At 34.7% G+C, this 11775-nt stretch overlaps 1 protein-coding gene across 1 annotated transcript; it reads left to right on the forward strand.

Annotated features, from left to right (window-relative positions):
• The first annotated feature begins 4257 nt into the window (after positions 1-4257).
• Positions 4258-11008, forward strand: csrp1b (cysteine and glycine rich protein 1b). The gene is made up of 6 exons (XM_089134519.1): positions 4258-4349; positions 4965-5075; positions 8243-8411; positions 8497-8626; positions 9664-9757; positions 10737-11008. Exons 2-6 carry the CDS (start codon positions 4967-4969, stop codon positions 10811-10813), a joined length of 579 nt encoding a protein of 192 aa, XP_088990645.1. The 5' UTR covers positions 4258-4349; positions 4965-4966; the 3' UTR covers positions 10814-11008.
• Positions 11009-11775: the final 767 nt, after the last annotated feature.

Consider the following 11775-nt stretch of genomic DNA (forward strand, 5'->3'; position numbering starts at 1 on the left):
GTGTGATAAGGACGCCAAAATTAAAGTCCTAAAAATCATTTCAAGCAACATAACATAAGGGGGGTGAGTAAATTGTAAGTAATAAGTACATTTTTATTTTTGGGTTAAGTCCCTCCAATGGCCATCATACTCAAGAGACTATACAAAAATAATTAATTTCTTAATTAACTAATTAATGCCAGTTCAGCTAATACAATCAATTTACATTCAATTTAACATTATTTTTGCGGAATTTATGACTGATTGATTTCACAGGTTAACAAACCAACAACACATATAAAATAATCATTTACTCACAGATGCTGAGGGAACTGTGTGTTACAGAGCCATGCCGTGCGTAATGCTGAAGAAATGAAGCAGCAGTTCTTTCATTCATCACACACACACACACACACTTCGACTTCACCCTCTCTCTCACAGAGCACATGAAACCCTTTCTGTCTTCGGCTCCCGTTTCTCCAGCGCTGGATTAAAGCATCGGTCACACACTCGTGCTCAGAGGCTGGTCACAGCGGATGTCCAGAGGTGGACCACTGTGTGTGTGTGTGTGTGTGAGGCCAAAAGGTTGTAGAAAAGGCTTCTGTAACACACACAGTTGAAAAATGAGCTTTAGGACATTCCTTGCTCAGTCCCGAGGCTATGGATCAGTTTCCAACACTCTCTCTCTTCGCATCCACAATCGAAGGAGGTCATTGGATCAGATGAATCTGTGCCGGACGAACTGCACCATCAGCAGGATCACACTGAAGATGCATGCTGGGATATCCACGTGCAGCTGTGAACATGCAACACAGGCCCGGTTTCACAGACAGGGTTTATATCAAACCAGGATTAGGATTCTTAGTTCAATTAGGACATTTCAGTAGCATTTGTAAATGTGCCTTAGGAAATAAACATTAGTGGTGTGCATCTGGAGACTAAACATTAACACTGACGTATCTTAAGATATCAGGGCTTTCAGTTAAAACAGCTCAAACATGCATTTAATCTGAGAGACTAGATTAAACCTGGCCTGTGAAACCGGGGGACAGAGAGAAACAGAGGCCATTGGATATATATTATTTTATGTTTAAAATGAGGTCTTAACTGTTTAAGTTGTCTTAACAAAAAAGTGCAGTGCCAAATGTTGGTACTTTTAAATATCTGTACCAGGGGAAAATTGGATTACCATGTCTGCATTTCATGGTTCTTAAATGTTTACACACTGTAGTGAAAAACAACTAACTTTTTCTTAACCAACTAACTAGCATCAACTATCTAACTATCCGGATATATTTCTTTAACTAACTTGATTTATTTCTTAACTAGCTAACTAACCTGCTTTATTTCTTATACTAATATGCTTTATTTCTTAACTAACTAGCCTGATTCAACTAGTGAGTTAACTAACATCAACTATCCAACTGACCTGATTTCTATAAATGACTAGATTTATTTAACTAACCTGCTTTATTTCATAACCAACTAAATAATATGATTTATTTCTTAACTAACCTGATATTTTTTAACTCTCTTGTTAACTAAAATCAACTAACTAACCTGATTTAACCAACTCACTAACTTAATTAATGTATTTATTAACTTCCTAGGTAAATATCTTGCTTTATTTCTTAACCAACAACTAACTAGCTTGCTCTTAACCAACTATCTAATATGTTTTATTTCTTAACAACTAATCTGCTTTTTTCTTAACCAACTAACTAACATCAACTTTCTATATTTCTTTAACTAACTTGATTTATTTCTTAACAAGCTAACTAACCTGCTTTATTTCTTATACTAACATGCTTTATTTCTTAACTAACTATCCTGATTCAACTAGTGAGTTAACTAACATCAACTATCCAACTGACCTGATTTCTATACTAGATTTATTTAACTAACCTGTTTTATTTCATAACCAACTAAGATGCTTTATTTCTTTACTGACTAACATGATATTTTCTTAACTCTCTTGTTAACTAACTAAAATCAACTAACTAACCTGATTTAACCAGCTCACTAACTTAATAACTTAATAATGTATTATTAACTTCCTAGCTAAATAACTTGCTTTATTTCTTAACCAACAACTAACTAGCCTGCTCTTAACCAACTACCTAATATGTTTATTTCTTAACAACTAATCTGCTTTTTTCTTAACCAACTAACTAACATCAACTTTCTATATTTCTTTAACTAACTTGATTTATTTCTTAACTAGCTAACTAACCTGCTTTATTTCTTAACAAACTAATATGCTTTATTTCTTAACTAGCCTGATTTTGCTTAACCAACTAGTGAGTTAACTATACATCAACTATCAACTGACCTGATTTCTTTAAATAATTAGATTTATTTAACTAGCCTACTTTATTTCATAACCAACTAAATAATATGATTTATTTCTTAACTAACCTGATATTTTTTTTAACTCTCTTGTTAACTAAAATCAACTAACTAACCTGATTTAACCAACTCACTAACTTAATAACTTAATAATGTATCTATTAACTTCCTAGCTAAATAACTTGCTTTATTTCTTAACCTACAACTAACTAGTTTGCTCTTAACGAACTACCTAATGTTTTATTTCTTAACAACTAATCTGCTTTTTTCTTAACCAACTAACTAACATCAACTTTCTTTATTTCTTTAACTAACTTGATTTATTTCTTAACTAGCTAACTAACCTGCTTTATTTCTTAACAACCTAATATGCTTTATTTCTTAACTAACTGGCCTGATTTATCTTAACCAACTTGTGAGTTAACTAACATCAACTATCCAACTGACCTGATTTCTTTAAATAATTAGATTTATTTAACTAACTAGCCTGCTTTACTTCATAATCAACTAAATAATATGCTTTATTTCTTAACTAACCTGATATTTACTTAACTTTCTAGTTAACTAACTGAAATCAACTAACTAACCTGATTTATTTAACTAACTCACTAACTTAATAACTGTATGTATGTATTAACTTTCTAGCTAAGTAACTTGCTTCATTTCTTAACCAACAACTAGCCTGCTCTTAACAACTACCTAATACATTTTATTTCTTAACTAAACTGCTTTTTTCTTAACCAACTACCTAACCAATTAACTCAGTCAACTATCTAATTGTCCTGATTTATTTATTTAACTTGATTTATTTCTTAACTAACTGAAATGCTTTATTTCTTAACTATCAACTAACTAGCCTTGTCTTTTCTTAACCAACTAACTAGCTAGTTAACTCATTTTCTTTGGTTTGTTGTTTGCTGGTGAGCTCCAGCGGTGTGTCATTGTGTTTGGTGTGAGGAGGGTGAGGGATTCCAGTCCTCTAACACACACCGTTTAAGGTCAAGAACATTTCATGGGTCACGGCAACACTGCATGTCTTCCAGAAAACATTACAAAACTACAAACACATTACACCATGCTCTTACAGACACAAACTGTACGCTATACACATTGTATGGTAGTTCAACTATCAAACTATGAATAAGAGACATTACATAAGTACATTATAAATAATTCTACATTTGTATTTGATTGTTCAGCACACATACTCCTCTAGTAAAGCATCGTCTTTCATGGTCAACGAACAATAAATAATATAATAGTCATTCACAAAAACAAAACTGTCAAATAGTGTTTTGAGAAGAGCCAGACAGGTTAGAGCTCTCTCTCTCTCTCTCTCTCTCTCTCTAGACTCATATGAGGACTCTCTCTCTCTGTGTCTTTCTCTCTCTCTCTCTCTCTCTCTCTCCCAGCCTCATCCTCTCTGGACTCATATGAGGACTCTCTCTCTCTCTCTCTCTCTCTCTCTAGACTCATATGAGGTCTCTCTCTCTCTCTGTCTTTCTCTCTCTCTCTCTCCCTCTCCATCAGGCTCATCCTCTCTGGATATATCCTCCTCATATGAGGACTCTCTCTCTCTCTCTCTCTCTCTCTCTCTCTCTCTCTCTCTCTCGACTCATATGAGGACTCTCTCTCTCTCTCTCTAGACTCATATGAGGTCTCTCTCTCTCTCTCTGTCTTTCTCTCTCTCTCTCTCTCTCTCTCTCTCTCTCTCTCTCTCTCTCGACTCATATGAGGACTCTCTCTCTCTCTCTCTAGACTCATATGAGGTCTCTCTCTCTCTCTCTGTCTTTCTCTCTCTCTCTCTCCCTCTCCATCAGGCTCATCCTCTCTGGATATATCCTCCTGCATATGAGGACTCTCTCTCTTTCTTTCTCTCTCTCTATCAGGCTCATCCTCTCTGGACTTGTATGAGGACTCTCTCTCTCTCTCTCTGGACTCATATGAGGACTCAGACTCTGCTGTCCGCTCTGTGATCTTCTAGTGAAGCAGAATCACACACACACTATCTATCACTGCAGGTAAGAGCTTTACGATTACTTCAAATGAATGCGGGGAAAGACCGAACACGTGTGTTTTGACCATTTATCCAGGTATGATATCAGACGAGTATACGGTCACACTTTAGAAAAACGTCTCATTTGTTAACGTTAGCTAAAACGAACTATCAATTAGCAATATACTTTTACAGCATTTATTCATCTTGGTTAACTTTAGTTAATATAAAGACAATTCTTCATTGTTTAGTTATGCCTCAATGTATTAACTAATGTATAACAGATTCACATTTTGATTGAGAATGTATTAGTAAAAGTTCAACATTTATTCAGCTAAATAAATAAAGGTTGAAATTTACATTATCCGAGATTAATAAAAGCTTTGGTTCATGTTAACTAATCCTAACAAAGTAAACCTCATTGTAAAGTGTTACAGAGGCGGCTATATAAATCATATTGCATAATACTGTATATGCAATGATGTTACAGGAGATAAACCATCCATTATTATGAAGAACTCTGAAAACACACAAAATCCAGAGTAGACAAAAATATTGTCACAAGGCAAATTAGTTTATGCCTAATGAAGATGAGTTTCTGTAATGTTGCATTTGTGTGTGTGTGTGTGTGTGTGTGTAGGGATGCCGCTCGGAGGAGGAAACAAGTGTGGCTGCTGTAAGAAGACGGTGTATTTCGCAGAGGAGGTCCAGTGTGAGGGACAGAGCTTCCACAAGTCCTGCTTTCTGTGCAGTACGTCACACACACACACACACACATCAGTCACTCTGTCTGTTCAATCAAACCAAAGCAAGTCAAATATAAGTTTGGTGGACCAAACACTCCGTATTCACATCACAATACAGTGTGAGAGATGGGAGCGCATGTTCACGCTCAAGCCGATAATAGACACACACACACACACTGATGCAAACGTTCACCAGCTCTATAATACACTCTTAGAAGAAAAGGTTCTATATAGAACCTTAAAAGGTTCTATCAGCGCTACGTATTTGGAACACCTTAAAGGTTCTATACACTCTTAAAAAAGGGTTCCTCTGGGTTCTATATAGAACCCTGGGGTTCCATACTTGGCCAATAGAACCTTTTACCAAAAAAAAAAAATGGTTCTATATAGTGAGTTCCATATATGGAACCATTTCTGGTTCTAAATAGAACCATTTCTTGTAAAAGTGTAGAGTATTTTAAGCATAAAGGATATGCATGTTCGTGTGAGATTCTCCATGTGGAAATGGGTGGTGATGGGTAGTCCTGTGGAGAGAGGGCGCCGTTAACCGTCCGGAAAACGGAAAGATTATTCATGCAGACGCTTTATATCATGGAAAATATAACGTACTGTTCACCAACAAAACTGTCAGCTCTGAATGCACTATGGCAAGCCGTTTTAACTTTTATTCATTTCCAGGATGTGAATTCTTGATATCAACAATTTAATTGCTGATATCTGTAACTGTATTTTCACTAGTGAAATGGCTCCATAGGCTGCCATTCAAAATCAATTGTTGATATCAAGAATTGATTTTTTACTAGTAGAAATATCATTTTTGATATCAATAATTACATTGTTACTAGTAAAAATGTGAATTCCTGATATCAATAATTAAATTGTGACTAGTTGAAATGTCTATTCTTGATAACAATTCAATTGCTACTAGTAAAAATTATAAGTTTTGATATCAGATGTATTTCTGATATCAATAATATTTCAGATATCTAAAACGGCTTTCTCACTAGTAAAAATCACATTCATGATTTCATTGTCACTAGTAAAAATTTAATTTTTGATATCAAAAATGAACATTGTTAATAGTAGCTAAATTAGTAGTTACTAATTTAATTATAAATCAAGAATAGACATTTCAACTAGTGACAATTTAATTATTGATATCAGGAATTCACATTTTTACTAGTAACAATGTAATTATTGACATCAAAAATTATATTTCTACTAGTAAAAAATCCATTTTTGATATCAACAATTTATTTCAGCCTATGGTGACATTTCACTAGTGAAAGTACAATTACAGATATGAGCAATTAAATTCTTGATATCAATAATTCCTATCCTGTGGATCACATTCATAGTTTTTCTGTCGTATAAAAATATTTCTTTTTTTTTTTTTTAAATCAGTTGCATTTATTTTAGGGCTGTGCAAAAAATAATTGCGATTAATCGCATCCAAAATAAAAGTTTGTGTTTACATAATATATTTGTGTGTGTGCTGTATATAATTATTTTGTATATATAAATACACACACATGCATGTATATATTTAAGAAAACATGTTATTCATATATAAAATATTTATATTTATATAATATAGATTATGTATTTATATATATATATATATACAGAATTTAGGTGCAAATAATTCTTAAATATATACATGCATGCATAGGTATTTATATATACAAAATAATTATATACAGCACACACAAATATATTATGTAAACACAGATTAATCGCAATTAATTTTAATTGCTTGCTTTAATGTACACATTTAAAAGTAGTTTGAGCTCCTGAAGTCCTTGGAGTGTAAATCTGGCATGATTTTGGATTCGGGACAGAGCAGCGAGTCCATCTTTTCTGTTTAACAGCGAGTCCATATTAGGTGTTGTACAAAACAACCCCGCGGTGGATTCGTCTGCCTTTTATGGCTGCAGATCTGTGCAACTAATGGATGTTTATGTGCGAGACATTAACATTGATGATGCATCAGTATTATATCACCAAATCCCAGAGAGAGTGTATATGTTAGGATTGAGGTTTTACCTCCTGCACATGTCATGTTTGTCAGATGTTTCGCCTCGGGTGTCCCGCAGTTTAGCTAACCTAGTGAAAAATAAATATAACCAAATGTATTTTAAATACATTTACATATGAATGTACTACTTACCCTTTAATATACATACCCTACAGTTGTACTGTTGGTGTACTTAATTGATATACCTGCTAAATTGGAACAACTAATTTGGTGCCACTTTATATAAAGTATTAAAATCTATTACATTTTTAAAGCAGTATTATCCTACACTAAACCTAAACTAATCTTGACAAACTATATATCATTTTGAAAGCTTATAATCCCTAGTTTTCATATTTTTCAAAATATATTACAGAGGAGCCGTAATTTATCAATTTGCAACAAGAATATTTTCATACTCTAAGGCGTGTTTAGACCTTTATTTTGAAATTGTGACGAACATGAAAAATCATGAAAGAAGGGTAGAAACTTGTTTGTTTTCATGCCAAGAGTTCAAAAGATAGCCTCCATTCAATTATTTTATAATTATAATAATTATTATTTAATATGGAAATGGAGGCGCCCTTATATGGGCAGTAATGGAGTCTGGTTGTCATCTAGTGGAAAAGTTTGGTACTGCGCCCAAACAAAATCTCACTGAAAGCTAATTTTTTGAGAAATCAACCTAAAATTTGAAACACAACTTATTCAGATTTTTGGCTTTGATTTTTTTTAGATTTTGTTTTAGAGTCGCCCAGGTTTTGAAATATATATTTTATATAAAATATGAATAATTAATTTTTTTATATTGTACATTTTCATAAACTCAAACTTCTATAACTTTTTTTCTGTTTCACATTCTTAATTTATTTCACTTCTACAAAAATCTGCCAAATGTCTTCTTTAAAACGAGACCAATCTTACGTCACATTCCAAAGCATTCTTGAATTACAACCATTTAAGTTCGAAATGTGCATTTTCATCTATATTCAAAAAGGGGGGTGACACTTAAGGGAAGTACTATGTACTTACATCGAAAAATAAGTACAATGTAAATAAAAGTTGATTATTTTGCTATTAAAAACACATTATCCTCAGAGAACAAACAGTCTTGCAATGTGTGCTTTGACCATGCATCTCCTGTGTTTACTGCAGTGGTGTGCAAGAAGAATCTGGACAGCACAACAGTCGCTGTGCATCAGGACGAGATCTACTGCAAGTCCTGCTACGGCAAGAAATACGGCCCAAAAGGGTACGGCTTCGGTGGAGGAGCGGGAACTCTCAGCATGGACACGGGCGACGCTCTGGGAATCAAACCGGCTGGGTCAGGAAGGATGTTTCAATGAAAGCCCCCTATTTGTGTCTTTAGCAATGTGCATTAAAGTAGCTGGTGTGTGTTTGTCTCCCAGTCAAACATCCCATCATCCGACCAACAATCCCAACCCGTCAAAGTTCGCGCAGAAGCTCGGCGGTTCGGATGTGTGTCCTCGCTGTGGAAACGCCGTGTACGCGGCAGAGAAGGTGGTTGGAGGAGGAAATGTGAGTTGGATTTTCTTGATCTGACTTGTTGAGATACAGTCATTTTGCCTTAAAGGAGTAGTTCACTTTAAAAAAACTTTTGTTGATAATTTACTCGCCCCCATGTCATCCAAGATGTCCGTGTCTTTCTTTCTTCAGTCGAAAAGAAATTAAGGTTTTTGATGAAAACATTCCAGGATTTTTCTCCATATAATGGACTTCAATGGGGTCCAAACGGTTCAAGGTCCAAATGAGAGTTCCAGTGCAGCTTCGAAGGGCTTTAAACGACACCAGACAATGAATAAGGGTCTTACCTAGCGAAACGATCGGTCATTTAAAAAATAAATAAAGTTTTATAAGCACAAATGCTCGCCTTGCTCGAAGTCGAACGAAATTACTCGAAAAAAAGATTCGTTCATTTTGATAAAAAAGTTCGAACAGGGGAGTCACGAACGCTCATCACAGAACAGAGCAAGAGCATTTGTGCTTTTAAAACGTAAACTTTTTAAATGGCCGCTCGTTTCGCTCGATAAGACCCTTATTCATCGTCTGCTGTCGTTTAAAGTCCTTTGAAGCTGCACTGAAACTCTCATTTGGACCTTGAACCGTTTGGTCCCCATTGAAGTCCATTATATGGAGAAAATCCTGGAATGTTTTCATCAAAAACCTTAATTTCTTTTCCACTGAAGAAAGAAAGACACGGACATCTTGGATGACATGGGGGCGAGTAAATTATCAGCAAAAGTTTTTTTAAAAGTGAACTACTCCTTTAACCGAAACCTCATCTGGGAGATTTTCTTGATGTGATGAATTAATTTAATAAAAAGTCCTGATTGTTTTGGCTCGGTTGCTAAAATAAGTCTTATTATCCACTAAATCCAATTCAAACATAATACCATGACCTGCCCTCATATACAGTAATGCTGCAGCGCAATCTGGCAAAATCACAGTCGATCTGAACATGTCTGATGTTTTATATACAGCCACCCAGCACGACAAAACAAAAAAGAAATGATTTGACAAAAATAAACCCAGTGTATTTATGCGTGTCCTCCTAGTCTTGGCATAAGAGCTGCTTCAGATGTGCAAAGTGTGGAAAGAGTCTGGAATCCACCACCGTCGCAGATAAAGACGGAGAGATTTACTGTAAAGGTCAGGATCAAACATCATGCACACAGGTGAAACTCGAAAAATAAGAATATTGTGCAAAAGTTTTTATATATATATATATATATAAACTTTTGCACAATATTCTTAATTTTTGCACAAAATTCTTATTTATATATATATATATATATATATATATATGCATGATTATACTTTTCAGAGGGCCGACATGTCTGCATTTCAAATCCTTTTTTAATAAATTGATTTTACATTTTACAAAAATGCTGGGTTGTTTCAACCCAAAAGTGGGTCAAATATGGACAAACCCAAATGTTGGATTAAAAATGCAATTTAAAAAATTACAATTGAAAGTAAAAGTAAATCATAATCATCACAATTATAACTTTTGCAGGATTTTCTCATTTTTCGAGTTTCACCTGTACAGTTGATATTTATAATAACATTGTCTACACTGGGTTGTTTTAACCCAATTCGCCTTATTCACGGCAGCGCCATCTTTGATTTTTAATGAGAATGAAAGCGAGGCTGTGAGGGATAGACTTGCATCTCTTCAATGGGCTGTACTGTTATTTAATGTGTTTTCGGGTTGTTCTGCTCATGAAACACTGGAAAAATATAATTCAAAGAAATGTTAGTTGACGAAAAACTCCTGACAATGTAAGCTGTGGCAAATTGTAAGTAATTTAGCCGCTTTATTCAGCTTTTTACAGCGGATGCCATTGGAAACACGGTAAGTCTATCCCTCACAGCCTCACTTTCATTCCTGTCATGGCGCTGATCTGAATAAGGTCTATTTTGGGTCAAATATGGACAAACCTAAACGTTGGGTTAAAAATGTAATTAAAAAATTTAACCCAATGGCTGGGTTTGTCCATATTTGACACAAAGTTGGGTTAAAACACAGCAATTTTTGTGTATTATTATTCATTCTTTACTATAACATTTATATTTAATATGTATAACAGTACTTATTTGAATAATATTTATATTTATATTTATATAGGGTGCTATGCTAAGAACTTTGGACCGAAGGGCTTTGGCTTTGGACAGGGAGCTGGAGCTCTGGCTCACGCTCAATAGACACACAGCTGACATCGGTGAACCCAGGAGCTCAAACTCGTCACTTAATCACATACACACACACCTCTAATACATGTTATACACACACAAGTGCCATTCCTGGTGCTCAGTATGTACTAAATCCAATAAACGGGGTTTCATGTGAAATCCAACTGACATTTTTGCTATAATAAAACTGGGTTGTTTTTCCGTGTACTTGGATTTATGCGTTATATTTTTTTTTTATAAGTTCAAAATAAATAGTTAAAGCAATTATCTGACATATGCATTTGCATATGCTTTTGAAAATATAAAAACTAAGAATGCATGAGTTTAATTATAATTTGAAGTTTGCAAACACAGAAAGCATTGAATACTCTGAATGACATCATACACACATGAAAAACACAAGTGTGATGAGGAACAAAGCGTGTTTATGTGCCTGAGCCTGTCACGGCCCCGATCTAATGAGACGACGCCACAAAGACAGCAGATAAGACCATCAGAGAGATTGTAATGCATTCATCTAGAGACTAATTCAGAATTAAACAATGGAAACAAATAAACAAAACTGATCTCAGAGCAGCTGCCGGCGGAACAATCATCCACAGAAGAACGTTCCCATCAAAGTTGCCAGATGCGAAAGCACAAGCATGCTACGAATGCTAAACTACACTCTAAAAAATGCTGGGTTGTTTTAACCCAACTTTGGGTCAAATATGGACTAACCCAGCCGTTGGGTTAAATTTTTAAATTACATTTTTAACCCAGCATTTTGGGTTTGTCCATATTTGACCCAAAATTGGGTTAAAACAACCCAGCATTTTTTAGAGTGTAGTGAACTGCCCAGTCACTCTAAGAAGAAAAGATTCTATATAGAACCTTAAAAGGTTCTGTCAGCGCTATGTATTTGGAACCCCTAAAAGGTTCTATACACTCTTAAAAAAAAAATGTTCCTCTGGGTTCTATATAGAACCCTGGGG

This window comes from Pimephales promelas, chromosome 8 (genome assembly GCF_988280905.1).
Source record: "Pimephales promelas chromosome 8, fPimPro1.hap1.1, whole genome shotgun sequence".
NCBI lineage: Eukaryota > Metazoa > Chordata > Actinopteri > Cypriniformes > Leuciscidae > Pimephales > Pimephales promelas.